The sequence below is a fragment of the Phycodurus eques genome, chromosome 4 (genome assembly GCF_024500275.1).
Source record: "Phycodurus eques isolate BA_2022a chromosome 4, UOR_Pequ_1.1, whole genome shotgun sequence".
NCBI lineage: Eukaryota > Metazoa > Chordata > Actinopteri > Syngnathiformes > Syngnathidae > Phycodurus > Phycodurus eques.
In genome coordinates, this window is record NC_084528.1 from 15,598,724 (window position 1) to 15,619,025 (window position 20,302).

General features: G+C 39.1%; 1 protein-coding gene across 2 annotated transcripts in view; it reads left to right on the forward strand.

Annotated features, from left to right (window-relative positions):
* The first annotated feature begins 18 nt into the window (after positions 1-18).
* Positions 19-20,302, forward strand: part of pklr (pyruvate kinase L/R) — a 30,707-nt gene continuing 10,423 nt past the window's right edge. Inside the window, exons 1-7 of one of the 2 annotated variants that reach the window (XM_061674228.1) lie at positions 19-107; positions 5,093-5,282; positions 12,146-12,310; positions 14,158-14,249; positions 14,338-14,469; positions 16,751-16,937; positions 18,813-19,086. In XM_061674228.1, the coding sequence (XP_061530212.1) occupies positions 5,279-5,282; positions 12,146-12,310; positions 14,158-14,249; positions 14,338-14,469; positions 16,751-16,937; positions 18,813-19,086 (854 nt within the window). In that variant the 5' untranslated portion in view covers positions 19-107; positions 5,093-5,278. The remainder of the gene's footprint in view (positions 108-5,092; positions 5,283-12,145; positions 12,311-14,157; positions 14,250-14,337; positions 14,470-16,750; positions 16,938-18,812; positions 19,087-20,302) is intronic. The other variant, XM_061674227.1, reaches the window with a different exon arrangement.

Below are 20,302 nucleotides of genomic sequence, written 5' to 3' on the forward strand. Positions count from 1 at the left end.
GAGGTGTCCTATAGGTGCCGCTAAAGATGAGCCAGCCTGCTCATTCTTTCCTGCTCGTGCCGCTTGTCAGCTTTCATTTATGGCCTGCGACTGCCTGCGTCCTACAGGTTGGTGGTTCCCTTTCAATTGCTCCGCATTTTACAACTTACTTTCATCTCATCTTCTGCTGCTTCGATTGCTTCTAAGCTTTGCATCTTAAACACTTTAATTCTGCAAGTTTATGGTCACATTTGATTTCTCATGAGCTGTGTGTGGTGCAACTAGGAACCTAGTACTGGACACCATGTCCGTCTCTTGGAAAGCTAATCTTGATTCTAAAATGAGGATCATATGTGCGATTACAGTTTTGATCATCAGTCTGCTTTAATTATTATATGACATTACAATAAGTGTTTAATCCAAGGAATGTATTTTTGGATTGTGTTTCCTACAGCAAAGGTGCAAAGGTCTGTTTGTTCTGTAGCTAAAGATTTACGACTTCTGCTTCAATCAGTCAAACTGAGACACAACTTGGATTAAAAAAACGAAAAGAAAAAATGTCATCAGCAGACAGCGTATCCAAGACGTTTGAGGCAGTTGTGATTAAGGTTGCAAACCTTTCATGAATATCAAAGCACTTCATAAATGTGTTTTTCAAGGTGATATACCAATAGTTATTATTATTGTCCATCTGCCCATTCTTTTAACCGCTTAGCCTCACTAGGGTCGCGGGCGTGCTGGAGGCTATTCCAGCTGACTCTGGGCAAGAGGCGGGGTACACCCTGAACTAGTCGCCAGCCAATTGTAGGGCACATATAAACAACCATTCACACTCACATTCAAACCTACGGACAATTTAGAGTCTTCAATTAACCTGCAATGCATATTTTTGGGATGTGGGAGGAAACCGGAGTACCCGGGGAGAACATGCAAACTCCAGACAGGCGAGGCTGGATTCGAACCCCGGTCCTCAGAACTGTGAAGCAGATGTGTTTACCAGTCGTCCGTGCCACCATTATTATTATCATGATGATGATGGTAATACAACCCCAATTCCAATGAAGTTGGAATGTTGTGTTAAACATAAATAAAAACAGAATACAATGATTTGCAAATCACGTTCAACCTATATTTAATTGAATACACTACAAAGACTAGATATTTAATGTTCAAACTGATAAACTTGATTGTTTTTAGCAAATAATCATTAACTTAAAATCTTATGGCTGCAACACAGGCCACAGGCTAATTGGGATCAGGTGGGTGCCATGATTGGGTATAAAAGGAGCTTCCCTGAATTCCTCAGTCATTCACAAACAAAGATGGGGCAATGTTCACCTCTTTGTGAACAAGTGGGTGAGAAAATAGTCTAATAGTTTAAGGACAATTTTCCTCAATGTATAATTGCAAGGAATTTAGGAATTTCATCATCTACGCTCCATAATATCATCAAAAGGTTCAGAGAATCTGGAGAAATCACTGCATGTAAGCGGCAAGGCCGAAAACCAACATTGAATGCCCGTGACCTTTGATCTCTCAGACGGCACTGCATCAAAAACCGACATCAATGTGTAAAGGATATCACCACATGGGCTCAGGCACACTTCAGAAAACCAATGTCAGTAAATACAGTTCGGCGCTACATCCGCAAGTGCAACTTGAAACTCTACTATGCAAAGCAAAAGCCATTTGTCAACAACACCCAGAAACGCCGGCGGCTTCTCTGTGCCCGAGCTCATCTAAGATGGACTGACGCAAAGTGGAAAAGTCTTCGGTGGTCCGACGAGTCCACCTTTCAAATTTTTGAGGAAATTGTGGACGTCGTGTCCTCCGGGCCAAAGACGAAAAGAACCTTCCGGACTGTTATGGACGCAAAGTTCAAAAGCCAGCATCTGTGATGGTATGGGGCTGTGTTAGTGCCAATGGCATGGGTAACTCACACATCTGGGAAGACACCATTAAAGCCGAAAGGTAGGTACAAGTTTTGGAGAAACATATGCTGCCATCCAAGCAAGGTCTTTTTCATGGACGCCCCTGCTTATTTCAGCAAGACAATGCCAAACCACATTCTGCACGTGTTACAACAGCGTGGATTCGTAGTAAAAAAGTACGGGTACTAGACTGGCCTGCCTGCAGTCCAGACCTCTCTCCCATTGAAAATGTGTGGCACATTATGAAGTGTAAAATACGACAACAGAGACCCCAGACTGTTGAACAGCTGGAGCTGTACATCAAGCAAGAATGGGAAAGAATTCCACCTTCAAAGCTTCAACAATTAGTGTCCTCAGTTCCCAAACGTTTATTGAATGTTGTTGAAAGAAAGGGTGATGTAACACAGTGGTAAACGTGACCCTGTCCCAGCTTTCTTGGAATGTGTTGCAGCCATAAAATTCTAAATTAATGATTATTTACTAAAAACAATCAAGTTTATCAGTTTGAACATTAAATATCTTGTCTTTGTCGTGTATTCAATTAAATATAGGTTGAACATTATTTGCAAATCATTGTATTCTGTTTTTATTTATTTTTAACACAACATCCCAACTTCATTGGAATTGGGGTTGTATTAGCGACATGGAAGTATCGGGACGTGGGCATTGCCCCACACCAGTGGATCTCAAGCTTTATACAACTGTCACCAATACAAATACTTAGCTCTTCAAGTATCACCATAATAACCAAAATTAAAATACAGTGACTTAATAGGCCTAAGTGTTCATCAACGTCCCAACTTTATTGGAATTGGGGTTGTAATAATAATAACAGGAATATATGGATTAGATCAACTGTTGGTTAGTCTTTAAGAGAGAACTTCAATGTGGGTGATAATGCATAATCTTGGTTAAAATAAGCACATTTAATGTAATTTGTGTTGCATTTATACACTCAGTCCTATGCACGCAATACACTACAGGGCTTTTTTTGGCCCCACTGATTTGGATTTGTGATGTTCGATGAAAGCAGTACATTAACTTTAATTCAGAAAATACACAAAAGTCAGTTTTCAATTTATATAATTTTTGGTGTGTACTGCAGTTTGATGTGGGCAATTACATTGATTCAATGTTAATTTGTTTACCTTATTTTTTATGGAATTGTATTTTGCTTCACAAATATTTTCATTTAATGCTTATTTGATTTTACTTTATTTTTATGTAATTTTATTTCATAATCTCCTGTCGTTCATATAAATTGTTTCAGATAAATTGTACTTATTTTATAACAATTGTATTTATTGCATATTAATTTTATTTGTCGTACTAATTACATGTATTTACAAATATTTGTGTATTTATTGAATTTTAAAGAAAATTAGCATTTTTTAAAACTATTTCGTTTTTCATGTTTATCACTGTGAGACATTTCATAAGGTTTTAACATTACATACGAACGTAAGTGACATACTGGCAACACTGTTGATTAGCTTCTCTGAATCAGGTGACACACTGTGAAAGCAGCAATTGGCTCCTGTCTATTGATCTCTCCAATGACCTTCTTCCAGTGGGAATGTACTGCTACTACCAAACCCAGATGTATATAATAGAAGCATCAATGCTTTTCTGCAATGATGCTACATTGTTAGTGTTCAGCATTTCTACACGATAGATTTTTATATTGTTTTCTTTCTTGTATTATCATATTTTGTTGCATGTGTCTCTTGTTGTATACGCGTCTTGTTATTTATACCGAAATCCTAAAAGACTGTGGTGCCATGAATGTTACAGTGCATTGGGAACATAGATAGAGTACACTAAGACATTGCTGTAAATTCTAGTTATTTACCACATACCATACAGTGAAATACTTTAAAGTGATTACACTTTAATTAAGTATAGTTTCCACTGCATCATGGGATTTTGGTTGACGTCTCACACACTATAAACAGAGAGTTTCTGTATAGTTTTTAAAAATGTTTTTATACATTGTAATGCCAGTCACACAAGGAAAATGGGAGCGCTTTTGGTCGGCCAAATTGAATAATCACAAGAAAGTTCACACTTGTTTCTAATACAGTTGGTAAGTCACCAAGTAACAGTGACCTATGCGTCCCTTAGCATAGAGCTGAACTGACCGGGATGTCACTCTATCACACAACCCACAGTCAGGGTTTCATGAAAACAAAGTGCAATATAAAATGTAAAGGGAGAGTTAAATAAGACACACATTCAACAAACTACAGGTCACATAAACACACTTATTCATGTTACAATAATCCGGATCGTTCAGGAACATTAAGGATTAATGTCTTTATTACGGCAAAGGTTCAACATTTCATGGTGCAATTCATGCTGGGAGCCATGCAGCTTCTGCTACAAATTACACACTCCCTGTGTGACATCAAACAAAATCCCACGATGCAGTGGAAACTACTGTAATTACGGAATAATCACTTTAAAGTATTTTACTCTATGGTATGTGGTAAATAACTGTAGAATTTGCAGACGTGTCTAACAGTGATTGTTTTTTTTGTATATAATAAAAAAGAGCAAATTTTCAATTAAAAATAATATTGGATAATATTGAATATTACCCAGCATGGAAAGTTACTAGAGAAATTCCTCATAATCTTGAGAAGTTTTCCTCCCCTTGGAACCCTTGTCATGATTGCTTGACAACCATACATAGCAACTGTATTATATGATGGGACACCAATTATAAAACTTTTTCAAGAACTAAAGTTAATCTTGAAGATGTTTCAAATGTTTAGAAAGAAAAATAATCTGTCATTATACACTTGACAAAGGTTCTTACGTCAAGTATATCATTATACACATGACAAAAGCTCTTACTTTATAAACTATTAAGCTATTACTGTAGAGGTGTACTCACTCACCTTTGAATGGGAGCGTTACACATTATCTCACAGATCATCTGCGTGTCACCTTCAGTGTATGTGTGCCAGGTTACGTGTTAGTTGCGTAATACCGCAGTGATGCCTCAAATAGACAAATGTCACATTGAACTTCACCACACTTAATTTTTTAAATCAACATATTAGCTAAGGTTTTATTTTTTTTCTACCATTTTTACAGTCTTCACACCCCGATCCAGCTGGCCTTCCTTGACGTGTGTGTGTCTGTGTGTGTGTGTGTGTGTGCGTGTGTGCGTGCAGTGGAGGTTCAGAGGGTCAATGAAAGAGGCAGGTGGAGGCGTGGTCATGTGACTTCCATTATGACAAGTGTGTGAGCTGAGTAGACGCAAGCAGAAAGGCAGAGGAGACGTTTAGAAAACATCCACTCTACAATCATATTTAGAATTGAAAAATCAACTAAAGCCATAAGAGGCTTGGTGGTGTAAAATGGGTGAGTGATTCAGATTTTTTTTGTATCATCGCTTTTATATATACTATCATGCGGACGTGGCTATGAACCCAATGATAGCTGCAATATCTCATATATATGTTTTTTTACGCATTGGTGCCTTGTGATACGAGTTTAATTTGTTCGGTGACCAGGCTTGGAAGTCAAAACACTCAGCGTGGAGATGCCATGAATGCGTTTCAGCAGACTCCTTCTGGTGTGTGCGACTTGTCCACTGGGGGCAGTATAATATTCATTCACACGCATGAATGAAGAAGAGTTTAAATCTACTGTAAGTGAATAAGTAAGCTGCCGCATTGTTAGTTGTTTTTAGCAGAAGATAAAGAATATAGTGAGTATTCTTATATTGTCTGTCTACATGTGTCCGTTGCCTAAAACGTTATAATACCACCACATACAGTAGATGCAATTCGTTAGCCTGTCTATGCTGTTTTGAATTGTGTGTTAGCATTAAGCTAGTGGATTTATCTGGCTTGTTTTAAATACACAAGGTGCAGTTCACTTTGTCTTATGTGTAGTTTGACTGTAATCTTCAACTGGGAGTGGCATTAAACACCTCAAAAAACTGATGAGTTCACTGCCGCCATACTGCGCTCGTACCTCAAGTTTTTGCTTGGAAGTCAAAGCAATAAATCAGGCCCTCTTATCTCGAAAAAGTTGTAATTCAGGTAACTCGTGTCCCAAGGCACCACTGTATATGTGTGATCTTAATTTTCTGGAATGCTGGTTGGCCTCTGAATAATTTTTTCACATTGGGAAATCATCGGGCAGGATGAACTGGTTGCCAGCCAATCGCAGGGCACATACAAACAAACAACCATTCGCACTCACAGTCACACCTACGGGCAATTTAGAGTCTCCAATTAATGCATGTTTTTGGGATGTGGGAGGAAACCGGAGTGCCCGGAGAAAACCCACGCAGGCACGGGAAGAACATGCAAACTCCACACAGGCGGGGCTGAGGGTTGAACACGGATCCTCAGAACTGTGAGGCTGACGCTCTAACCAGTTGCCCACCGTGCCGCCACTTGTAAAAACAGTACCTGCTAATTCCAGGTCTTTTTGAAGCTCCCCACAGGTGCTCCTCAGCTCTTGGACAACTCTTATGATTATTCTTTGCACTCCTCTGTCACAAATCTGCACCTGAATGAGGCAAATTTATGGTGGTATGATAGGCCAATTCTATATTACTCGTGCACTCACTGTAGTAGTCTCACCACGCTGCACTATTTGCATATCTGTTGTTGACCAATACTGGCCACTCATGCCAGAGTAGCATCTGCTCCATTTGCACACTGACTGAGGAGTATCTGCAACATTTGCACAATCAACGTTGTCCCAGATTATCGCACCACTTGTTTAAACTGCATACACTCCTTCAAGTCTCGGCGGCCTATGCACAACGGTCATTGCACCGGACTACTGGGAGATTAGTCATTCGAACTGCTCTAAGTGCTGGAGGACTCTGCATCTTTTTGCACAATTGTCAAAAAAAAATAATAATAATAATTGTACCGGCATTACCAGATAACTAGCAACGCTTTATTGCTCAGTGACTGTTTTTGTCAATGTCTTTATGTCTCAAAGTGTTCTCTGTTAATTGACTGTCTGTTGTTGTACTAGACCGGCTCCAACTACCGTAGACAAATTCCTTGTGTGTTTTTGACATACTTGGCAAATAAAGATTATTCTGATTCTTATTCCACTTAGGTATTATGGCCACAACCGTGCTCACTGGAACATTCAGAAGCTTAGATATGCGCCTGTAACAAATGCCATCGTTATTTTTTGCAACAATTAGTTTGCGATGGTCTTGAGACAACTCTCTGCTCTTACCCATCATGAGATGTGTCTTGACTCACACCTTGGCAATGAGACCTTTCTGTAGGCCATCAATTTGGACTGAACCAGCTGATATTCATTTGCACCAAAAAGGGCCATTGATTGCTGTTTGATTATTGATAGATTTTAGGTGTTGTCTTGGCTTTCCATGCCTTTTTGCACCTCCCTTTCTTCATGTGTTCAATGCTTTTTCCCTGTGTCATTTCACGTTATTACACACAACTTAATTTCGGATATTATGTGTTCTACTTTCTTTGTATGTATGGATTACTTGGGTTGTTCCCAACATCTGGTGAAAATTTAATGTCAATAGCACCTTTGGAAATATATATTTAGTGAGAAAAATGGTGACGTGTTAAATACTTATTTCAGGGACTGTATGTACACTTAAAGCGCACGCGCACACATATGTACACTTGAAGCACGCAAATACCTGCATTGATTTAAGAATGGGACCCGTTGCAACACACCCGTTCTTAATACGTTCTTAGTTGGTCTTAGTTCTTAGTTTGACCTCTATTATCTCCTCCAAAGCATGTGCTCTTCTCTAAGGACTGGGTCATTGACCTCGTGTACAGTGCGCCTCAGGTAAAGAAAGTGTGTGTGTGTGTGTGTACAACTGGATATGTCAGCGGGACACGGAGTGATGTGTGTGTGTGATGTGTGTGTGTGTGTGTGTGTGTGTGTGTGTGTGTGTACAACTGGATATGTCAGCGGGACACGGAGTGATGTGTGCAGTGGTGTGGCAAAATTGGGTCACGTGGAGGTTTTGGGGAAAAGACATGAGATGGAGGGAAGACAGTAAAGGAGGTTCAGTCCACTCACTTCTTCTTCCTCGTTTTCTTCCTCCTCTTCCGTCATTCACAGAGGTGCAAATTTCAAACTTGACTGACTGTGAAAGCCTTTCCAGTGGATGTCATGGCGCTGCCACTCAATTCTATTCCTTGCATGACAGAGCTCATCTATCCAACCATTTTCTATACAGCTTGTCCTCATGAGGGAATGGAACATCCATTTGTAATTCGAAGATATTTTTCTATTAAAGTCATGCCTTGAGATACGAGTGACCTGGCTTCTGAGTTTTGGAGATACAAACCGTTGATTGGCCGATATTTCGCTTTGAATTGCAGCTAAACATGGTGTCAGGTGACGCAACTCATTTCATGTCTTGCTGTTGGGTGGCTCCAGTTTGTCAGTAGTGTTAAAGCAGCACGCCCTTCCCGATGCCAATTACAAATCTTCCAGCAGAGATATAATTTCTTATCACCTTAAGTACTCATAAAACTTCTTTTGTTCTTAGTCACCGACCTCATTGGAAAATGTCAGTGCAGCATTAGGAGCATTTAGTAAGTTACAGGTCCATCTTTGCTGTTGAACTTTGTTAAATGCAAAACAATTTTTTTTTTTGTCACAATATTATGAATTTTCCTTAATATTACAAATGTATTCCCCTAACATTACTTCACCCACTTCATGAAACTTCATGAATATTATCAGTGTTTTCTTGTAAAAATGCATCTCTATTCTCTGCATGTTATGACTTTATTCTTGCAAACTTAAGAGATATTATAGACGCATTTTATACATACATTAAAATATGCGTATATATTATTTTATACATATGTGTTGAATCTTATGACTATTCTCGTAAAACGACTTTTCCCTCACAGTATCACAAATGTATTCTCCTAAAAGTCAGACTTTATTCATTTAAAATGTTTTTTGTTCTTGTAATGTTATGGCTTAATTATCATGAAATATATTTTTATCACAACATTACAAATCTCTTCTTGAAAAATAGCTACTTTAATCTTGTAGTATTAGACTTGATTCTCATAAAAAAACTTTTTCTTCTTCTTGGAAAATAGTGACCTTTTGACAATTTATTTCCTCATATAATTACAAATCAGTTCTTGGAAAAATTACATTTGAACAACTTTATTCCCATCAAATAATTGTAATTCTTATAAAATTGTGAATCTATTCTTGCCAAATTCCAACTTAATTATATTATATATTAAATAACGAAACAAATACATAAAATAATGTATTTTATAATAATAATAATATTACTTTATTTTCATGTCGTTCTTTCTTGTCATTCTGACATGGTTCTTCAAAATTTGCGATATTATCCTGGTAAAATTATGACTTAATTCTTGTGAAAGTACAACTTATTTTTCTCATAAAATAGTGCATTTTCTTGTAATATTCGGACTTTATTTTCATGTCTTTCGTTATTGTCCTTACAACTTTATTTTTTTTAATTTAAATTGTGATCTTATCCTTGTAAAATGACTACTTTATTCTCCTAAAACTGACTTTTCCCCGTCACAGTATTGCAAATCTATGAATATAATAGTCTGCCCCTATCCTACGAAATGTTCTTCCCATAAAATTGTCTTTATATGTTGTCACCTTTGTGTGGTGTTATGTCACTCCCAGAGATGTAAACTTTAGCACTTGAATGGCAAGTATCAGTGGTGCATTCGTTTCCTTTCCTTTGAGCATAAACATCATGTTAAATGTCAATCCCCCTCAGGGTGCTTCTGTTCATGTGCAAAACCTCGCTGCTGCTCTCGGAACAGGCTATTGATTTAGAACATCTTACATTTGTAACTACCTGGGGGGTTGCTCCAATTATAGGCTACATCAGGTGCGGGCAACCTACGGTTTGTGGCCCGTACGTGGGCAGCATTTGATCGGGCCCCAGTATCAGATAAAAAATAAAATAAATAAAGACAAAAATACAAATAACCTTTAACCCACATCATATAACCCACCACTGCCAAATTAGATTTTTTTTTGTCTTTTCCATTTTTTATCAAATTATATGAAAATGACCCACATGAAAAAGAAAATCCACAATAAATAAAGTAAGACCCTCAGATCAATTAGAAATGGCCTCTGATAGGAAAGAGGTTTTTAAGCGTGCCTCCAGCTTGTTTCATTGCCCCCACGGGGCCAACAATCCATTAAAGAACAGATACAGTATTAACATGATGACACGCTCATGAATGTTAATTATGATTTTCACATTCAATTGACATTTACGAATGAACGTGTCGCATGTCCTTTCCAGCCATGAAATGCAAGCTAAATGCATAAATGCAATTCAATTGGTCTGACTGACGCTTCAGCCAATATGGTGGACATATACTTAGGGCAAATAATAATAATAATGATAATAACAACAGTTTTTTATCTGCAATGAAAATTCAAATGATATATTTTCACATTCAGATTGATCATTTCAGATTCAGTTCTACAAATTCAATTTCAAATGAGCTGTGACAGACATCTGGGGACTCAAAGGAATAGCAATCGATAGCCGATACACAGATCTGGTCTTCGGCCAATCATCACCTTCGTTTTTTATCACATGACATAGGGACTCTCTGGAAAGTCAGATCTTCTAACCAGCTACAGTATTTTAACCTTGTTTTGGAAATTAAATCAGGAAAAAAATCTTGTCTTTTGTGGGCTTTTATTACAAAAAAGAAGAAATCTTTGCAAAGAGAGAGAGTCAAGCCCGCCTGCCCGTCTCTGAGACGCATATGGGAAAGCAATGCCTAATTAAACAGAAAGAAATGAGAGGGGAATGAGGAAAGAAGAAAGAAAGACCTATTCATACAGTTATCTTATCTTGTCCTTGAAAGAAAAGGGTGGTTGGTACATCCACCGAGACAGTATGACCGAAAGGACCAGGAAACAATTTAGCTAAAAAGTCACACAACAACAAAGAACTATTGAAGTAAACTATGGGACAATACAATAAAAGAGTATATAGACTATGTTTTGTAATTTTGCCATAACACCTTTATACCAACTCTCCTTAACCTTTGTGGAATGCATCATACGGTCAGAAAGAGATAAAAAGGTGCTTTCTTTCGAACATGACTAAGTCGTCTTTCCATTTTCTTTCTCCACCATAACGTCATCCAGACATTGAACTCCATGCCTTTTAGGCTTCACTGACACCTAGGGCTAGAAACAGCTAACACCACATCCCGATGCAGACAGCACTGTTTCAAATCAACTTAGGGGGTTTAAATGATTGAATTGTAGTCCAGCCCTTATACATCCCTTGTCCATTTTCTTTTGGACATTTTTTGGACTTTGACGTTTTCCATCAAAGACAAAACTGTTACTGTTAAAACTGTTTGGCCTCACAGGCTTGAACAAGTTAAACTTTTAAACCATGGCACAATTTCCAAAGTAATAAATACAAATTCCAATTATGTTTTTCAAATTCAGTTTTTGAATGCAATTATTCAGGTGTAGAAATTCAAATATAAAGGATTCAAATACAGTTCCTGGCACATATTTCAGCCCATAGGTTTCGGTGCGTGACCAATAATAATAATAATAATAATAATAATAATAATAATTAATAATAATAATAAGGGGCCACTGGTTAGCACGTCTGCCTCACAGTTCTGAGGATCCGGGTTCAAATCCCGGACTCGCCTGTGTGGGGTTTGCATGTTCTCCCCGTGCCTGCGTGGGTTTTCTCTGGGTGCTCCACATCCCAAAGACATGCGTGGTAGATCAGTTAGAGACTCTAAATTGCCCGTAGGTGTGAATGTGAGTGCATGCACTTTTTTACTTACCATTGTAAAAAGAAGTGTTTTTTAAAGGCCCACCATCATTTGCTCTCGCAGTAAGGATTGCCTTTACTATGAATGCCTAAAATATTAAGTCATCCATAACTTTTTGAACATAGGCTTTAAACGTGGCTGTTTCAACAAAGGCGACAGTTACACGTATACATTTTAAAATAAGGTTGTTGTTTTTTTTTTTACAGGCATCTTTACCGTTATTGATCAAATTATATGAAAATGACCCATATACTTTTTGTGACATTTTCTGTTTAATGGTGTGCGCCTTGGCTCGATAAAGGTCAGGAAACACTTTCTGTTTGATTCATATTCATAGGTGGGGCTCTCATGTCTGCCCTCAGCCCGTCACTGACTATATTTCCCTGTTCTGTACATCTCCAGCTCGCATCCGACGCTACTCGGAGGCCATGACGCTGCCCGACTCTTTCATCCAGCACCAGCAGCTGGACGCCAGCATGGCCGACACCTTCCTGGAGCACCTGTGTCTTCTGGACATCGACCAGGAGCCCATCACGGCGCGCAACACCAGCATCGTGTGCACCATCGGTCAGTTCCGCAGCACCTGCTCGCTGTCAATAACTGGCTCTCTCGCTCTTCGCTGTCTTCCGTTAGCCTGTGTTCACTGACGACACTGCTTGTCAGACAACCTCGCACGCCGCTCCTGTTGGAGTCCGCCAACTGTCACAGCTTCGACTTGTTGACAGACGGACCCTGATTCATCCAATAACAATGACATCACATTGAATAATGTCATGTCCCCCGCACAGCCTCTTCTGGATGTTTTCGTCATGCATACAGAAAAAAGGATGAAATTAAATATATTAAAGATGGTGTAAAAGGGGTAGGCAAAGTATGCTATGCAGGAGCCACATACAGCCCACTCTTTTTTTTTTTTTTTAATCTTTTCTTCTTTTTTTGTTTACATTCGCAAGTGTCCTGTAACGTGTTGCATTTCTTAGTTTTTGGCTAAAATTTGGTTAGTTAAAATATGTATATATTCATTTATTACATATTTACATATACATGTTACATTTTTATTTTATTTATCCATCCATCCATTTTCTGAGCCGCTTCTCCTCACAAGGGTCGCGGGGGTGCTGGAGCCTATCCCAGCTATCATCGGGCAGGAGGCGGGGTACACCCTAAACTAGTTGCCAGCCAATCGCAGGGCACATACAAACAAACAACCATTCGCACTCACATGCACACCTACGGGCAATTTAGAGTCTCCAATTAATGCATGTTTTTGGGATATGGGGGGAAACTGGAGTGCCCGGAGAAAACCCACGCAGGCACGGGGAGAAGATGCAAACTCCACACAGGCGGGGCCGGGGATTGAACCCGTATCCTCAGAACTGTGAGGCAGGCACTCTAACCAGTCGTCCACCGTGCCGCCTTATTTTATTCAATGATTGGTTAAGTCAATTAATTATACATAATTAAAACGACCCTTGTGAGGAGAAGCGGCTCAGAAAACGGATGGATGGATGGATAAATTCAAACATGAGACTGAGTTTTTGTCCAATTTAAAAAGCAGTTACATTTGCTTAAGCAAGCATTGCAGCCAGACCAGATTGTTTTTCATTTGTTTTGATTTTTATTTACAGCGGTGCTTTGAGATACGAGTTTAATTTGCTCTGTGACCAGGGCCGTAACTCAAAACATTCATATAGTTCCCTACTGAAAGAAAATGGTGGTAATTTGTTCTCTACTAAGAAAAATACCACTCTATAATTTTGTAATTTATACAAGCATAGAGTTATTACAATGAAAGTTAAAGACTAGAACATTGTGTGTATCATAATGAATTCATTGTGATTGTGCATTTCCTTTTGTTGCATGCACCTTGGCCACTTGGCGGCAGTATAATACAGCCATACGATTTACATGGCGACAGTCACAATGTTGCAAGTCACAAGTTGTTTTTCCCAGAGGATAAATAATATGCTCCTGAATATTGTTATAGTGTCTCTCTATATGTGTTGCTCCACCGTTTTTGTTCAAATATCTGTTGCTTAAAAGTTAGAACACAGCAACACCAATGCTATTCCTTAGCTCCTCTATAGCCTTTTCCTTGTTTGCTAGCATTAGGCTAAGTAGCTTTCCTATCTGGTTGTTTTAAATATGAGTGTAATTCGCTCTTCTCTTTTTTTTCTCTTTTTTTTAATTGGCCGAAAAAAAGGCTTGTAGGTCGAAAAACAAATCGAGTCACTTGTATTTTAAGGCACCGATGTGTTATGATTTGATTTATTGTTTTTTGTTTTATTATTAGTAAAATGTAACCAGTCTGGATAATGTATTTGATATATTGTATGTTTATTATGTGACACACTTTTTGAGTTGTCTTTGTGGAAATTGCTGTAAAAATAAGATGTACTTCCTGACTTACTAAGGTCCTGCTTCCCGATCCATTCCCAAACTCCAGGAGATGGTGAAAGCCGGGATGAACATCGCACGGTTGAATTTCTCTCATGGTTCACACGAGGTGTGTGTGTGTGTGTGTCCATGCAATGTTCACTCACAATGTACTTGTGTACTCATAATGCTCATAACGTATATCGATTGTCCGTCAGTACCACGGGGAAACCATCAAGAACATCCGCGAGGCCGTGGAGACGATCACGTCTGACCCATTGTACTATCGTCCCGTGGCCATCGCTTTGGATACCAAAGGACCAGAGATCCGCACTGGATTAGTGAACGGGGTAAACATAGGACACAGTAGATGTAGTATGCATTTTAACACAATTTAAAAATGTCTTCATGCCGTGTATGTGGCATGCTTTTGTCAAAATACGATCAAGGAATATAGAACACTTTGCCATAGTTCTTGGTGAAATTACAGCGGACCCCCGCTATTTACGGAGATAAGGATTGGACTAGACCGGGAATGACGAAAATTGGCGGATAATTGACGCCCATTAAAATTGGACTGAAAAAAGAAAAAAAGAAAAACAATCCACGAGTGCCGAACTGAAAGTCAAGGGGGTCCACTGCAGAGCTAGGGGATTGAACAGCCAAGGAAGCAGCTTTTCCCAGTGTGTAAAAAAATGGAGTGCCCACAAAGATAATGAAAGCTTTTCAGGCAGCACTTCATACACTGCACTATGTGTATGTGGCGCACGGACGCATCACTAAACACCTCCTATACTTCTGGGCTGTGGGTCTTTGTTTATAATGACCTTTTCGGTTTGCCATTATGGTGGGGGCGTCGCACCCGTGGGGGTCAGGGGATTTCTGAGTGATAGCGACTCTGCATGAGAGTGTTTCAGACAGTCTAATACAGCCATTACTTGAAAGTGGCTCTGGATCTTCGTCTAGTCTCGCTGGTCATTTCACTGATACATAATTCAGAGGTGGAAGTCCAGAGACAAGCAATTAAAAAGTAAATTTTCCATTAGATGTTCCCTTTAATGCATCCATTAGTGAAATTCATCTTTCTGGTAATAGCAACAGGTGGTGTTGGTTTTTGCTATTTTGGGCCATCTTATGTTCTTGTGTGTTATATTGCACGTCGCCTACTTTGTGCGCTAAATTACTGCAACCTGTTGGAAACCTTTTCATGTCTTGATTGGATTACTGCATGCACTGCACACGGCTTCTTTCCAATCTTAGTTATATCGCCATGGAGAAAGAATATAAGTTTTAACACATGGGATTTGTGGCCACGAGCGAGTCACCATCTGACTACAACTTTAAATCGAGCAGTTGGTTTTTTTACCCCATCGTAAACACGATGCATCATTTGAACCACAAATAAAGAAACTGCAATAAACACATACAACTCCACTGAGGATTTTTTGAGGGGGATTAATTAAAGCGCAAGGAACCAGATATGGTCTGAAAATTGATCCCATAAGCTTTATGTGGAACGCAGTAAAACCATGTGACTTCTACTAGCTAACTGGCAAGGGAATATGATTATTATGAAAGAGTAATTATTTTTATGTCTATATTTTTTAATTCATTGGCGGTGCAACATCTTGTTGAAAGAAAAATTCATCATATCACGCTATGCCACACTACCACCGAGACGTGCGAGCTTATCTGGATGAGAATTTGCAAGGACACTGGCTAGGACAAAGAGGTGCAATTGAGTTCCCCACACGTTCTCCTGATTTAACACCTGCAAACATTTCCCTAGAGAGTAACCCAAAGGGATGTGTTGTGTATTGCAGGAAACTGGCTACATTGGTGGCCCTTAGACAAGAAATTGAAAATGCGTGTGGATCAATCCCATTGGGCTCTCTGGCCAACATTAGCCAAGCAGGAGCTCGCAATACACATAAATGTATGGAAGCTAATGGCCAGCACTTTGAATACCTTTGTAATTGTAGAGGCCAAAGGTAACTTGTATTGTATTCATCTCGTGTAGTCTGAATACATTTGGTATTATTAGTATTAATTTATATATATATATATATATATATTTTTTGTTTTTGTTTTTCCAATTGTTATTATAATTATGTTTATAATAATGAAAATAATTTTAATGTGTCCTACAGTGATATGATCTATAAGTAAATATAATTAATCAAAAGTATGAAAATACTGTAGTGAGCATAACTAAATTCATTGACCTCCGCCAATAATTTAAGTAAGACCCCCCCCCCCCCTCCACATTGTAGAGATTTGGTACAGTCCAATCAGCACTCATGAATTTAAGCACACTGCTTTCTCCTGAGACTCTTTCGTCACTCATGCTAGCAACTGAGTGTAAGTGTGAGTAAAAATGTCCATCCTTTCACCCCAGTCAAAGGAAAACTAAAGTTTTACAATACCATATGTAATTTCAACATTGTACACACACACACACCAAATGAACTGACCATGAAAATTCTCAGTCTAATGAGCTAGCTTCATAGCTAGCTGTTAGCGGCTAACAAGAGCTTTAGCAAAGCTTCTCAGTTTGAATTGACACTCTCAGAATGGTGTTACTGTAATCGATGCGTGTAAGTGATACAGTATGTGTGTTTGTTTGTGAAGAAAGTGGAGGAGGAGGTGAAGCTGGAAAAGGGCAGCCATGTCCGTGTGGTGACGGCTCAGAGTGACAAAGACGCCACAGATGGGAAGACCATCTGGGTGGACTATCCCAGCCTACCGCAGGTCCTGAAGAGGGGTGGCAAAATCTACATCGATGACGGCCTCATTGGACTTAAAGTTCTGGAAACGGGTACGAAAAGATCCTTGACACGGGCCGAAATATTAAGCCCACCTGAGCAATCTAATGGGATCCATTGCAAGAGCGAAGTAAGAAAGCATCTAATTTGATCGAAAACCACTTCGATGGCTAAACAACCCGAACGGTTTTGAGAGGTTTGATTGAACGACAGGATGTGCTGGACAGTTCTACTCGACCACACGTCAACTTTTATTTTCACTGCAAGGCCATCTGCTGGATTTGATGGGTCACTGAAGCACTTACAGTATAAATAACACATAAGCCTTATAATATAGTGTTGTCTTTTTAAAGTAATTTCCTAAGTGTGCGTGTGTGCCTGTGAGTGCGTGTGTATGTGTGTGTGAGAGAGAGAGTGTGAGTGTGTATGTGCTTGTGTGTCAGTCACTTCCTGTTTTTGCCAACTCTCCTTGCCCTTTCTCGGCTCTGTCACCAAGGAAACAGGCACAATGAGCATGGCTGGCATATGCCTGCGAAGTCTGCCTAGCAACAAGTGACAACTCGACAATGCAAATAATTCAGCAATTCTACAAATGCAAATAAATACATGTATACATTATGCATTATATATTATAATGCATAATTAAAATGAAGACAAATGCTTTTGAAGCTACTTTCTCAAAAGAAATTTGAAAATGAATAAATGTTGCGCAATATCCACCCATCCATCTATTTTCTGAACTGCTTATCCTCACTAGGGATGCGGGTGTTGTGCATTATATAAGAAATAATTCAATATAAAAAACAACAATATTCATTTCAAGCTCATTTCTTGTTGGAAAAAAATAGATGAGTTGATAATGTAAAGCATAAAACAAAGAGAATGACCTGTTGTATATTTGAAACAACCACATAGCCTCCATCAAACATATGATGGAAAACACCACAACCAGCCACATGGGCTAACAATTAACATAAAACTAAAATAAAATACAATAATGCTAGGCAGGTGTTTAAAACAATTTGAAGTCGTGGACATAATTCCATTTTACGGCAGAGACGTTATGGAGATATGTCTGCAGAAGATGCGAGACATTGATGTGGGGGATTCATACAAAAGCAGATCGTCTCGCATAACGTTATTAAAGCAGAACTGAATGTCATGTGAGGTACAAATGTTATTATTGTGTGTTTATACACAATGCCGTACTGTTGAGTGCAAGTTTCCTAATTAAAAGACATGTAAAACAAAAGTTTTTGGAATGAAACCGTTAACGAGAGACGTGTGTGTGTGTGTGTGTGTGTGTGTGTGTGTGTGTGTGAGTGAGAGAGAGAGCGAGAGTTATCTTTATATTGTCTTCTATTTTTCTTTTTGTATTCTATGTTTTGATGACTATATTTGACAATAGACTGCTACTTGTCTTTTTTTTAAAAAACTTTTTAATTTTTTTGTGTGTTTTTTGGGGGACTGGAATGGATTAATTGCATTTCCATTCATTTTAATAGGGAAATATGTTTTGAAATATGAGTGTTTTGAGATAAAAGCATGGTCACGGAACGAATATAACTCCTATCACAAGGCACCACTGTACATTTAATTCTCAATTCTTAGAAGAAATAAATAATCTATATACTATGCATTATATCTTATATCTTAAATCTGGAAAACAATAATGACTAAATACAATGTGTTCAAAGCTAATGTCTCGGTAAATAAAAAAGTGATGTACTATATGTATTCTGCATTATTTATTACAATACATAATGGAAAACAAAAATAAATGTTGAAAGCTTTTTTCTCATCACAAGATATTTGTTAATAGATAGCTAGATGGACAGATGGACGGACAGACAGCTAGCGAGATAGAAAGCTGATTTCTTGTTCGACTGTGCAGAGGTACCCAACATATCGTACCCGGTCTTGTGCAGGTCCAGACTGGGTGGACACGGTGGTGGAGGCCAACGGCGTGCTGTGCAGCCGCAAAGGCGTCAACCTGCCCGACTGCGACCTGATCGGCATGAAGGCGGTCAGCGAGCAGGACGAGGCCGACTTGAAGTTCGGCGTGGCGCAGGGCGTGGACATAGTGTTCGCCAGCTTCATCCGTTCGGCGCAGGATGTCCGGGATGTGAGGCGAGCCTTGGGGCTGCACGGGAGGGACATCAAGGTGATCAGCAAGGTGGAGAGTCGCCAAGGAGTCCAGAAGTGAGTCGACAGATTCGACACTACTGTATATTCTTTGCTATAAGATATCCACGCTTCAATTAATCACTGGATAAGAGAATATATAAATGCTGAAAAAAATAACACTTGTTGGTGCCACTTGGTACAGTGGCTACAGAAATTCCATACACTCCTGTTCAAATACAAATAGAGTTTGGTATTATGGACCAAGGTGACCAATAACCTGTACAACGCAATTGGGGGGATTGGGGGGCACAAAACAACACCACCTGTTGATATCTTTTCGAGAGTGATAATAAAAACTAACAAGTGAGATAAAGTGGTTCCACAAGTGTGCACACTATTTTGAAACTGGTACTCGAGCAAATTATAACCCCCATATAAACTTCAACTGTTCTATTGATCTTGTAATTATCTGTTCAACGGTGGTGAGCCTGGAGGAAAGAATCTGTAATAGACAGAGAATGTTTGGGATCATGTCACACTTAAGACAAAGTGCAACCACAACAGCACGTCTACGATCACTGACACATTAGTTACAACGCTACGCTCATTCGCTGGCCTCTTAAAGCCATACATCCTCAGTCACAGATACTACAGTAGAACTTGAGGATGTTGACCACAAATGGACAAAAAATATACCTGCACCTCACATGCACATTAATTCAAAATCAATTATTATCTGATTACTCGCTTAATTGATGTGATAATTGGTAGATTACTCGATTCTAAAACTATTCGATAGCTGCGGCCCTGTGGACATCCATGGAAATTTTCAGTGATCAAACACCTGGTGTGAATTTTTCTGTTCATCAGTGTTTGTCAGAGGTCAGCAAGGTGTGCAAAAAGTACTGAAACATTGAACGGTTGGACATGGGCATTCAAAAGTTTTTTTTAAATGTTCACCTGTGAGGGTTTTAGTGCCTTCTTTGAAATCCTGAAATTTCACCAAAAATCCGAACTTTCCTAAATGTTTGTGACAAAGACGAAGAAACAACTAATGTTAGGCTATTAAACATTGTCGACACAAAGACACAAAAAAACAGCCTGCAGTTGAGTAAATGATGAGCACCATATGGGGAAATGGGCTATTTACTGAAGTGTATGCCACGAGCCGAGGGCATGAGTGTTCATGACAACAGCGTTGATGGCCGCCTGCTAGCTGCCATCGAGGTGACGGCATCTGTCAGCTCGCACTTTCTCTCACTACTCACAGTCTGTCCACGTGACGTATGGC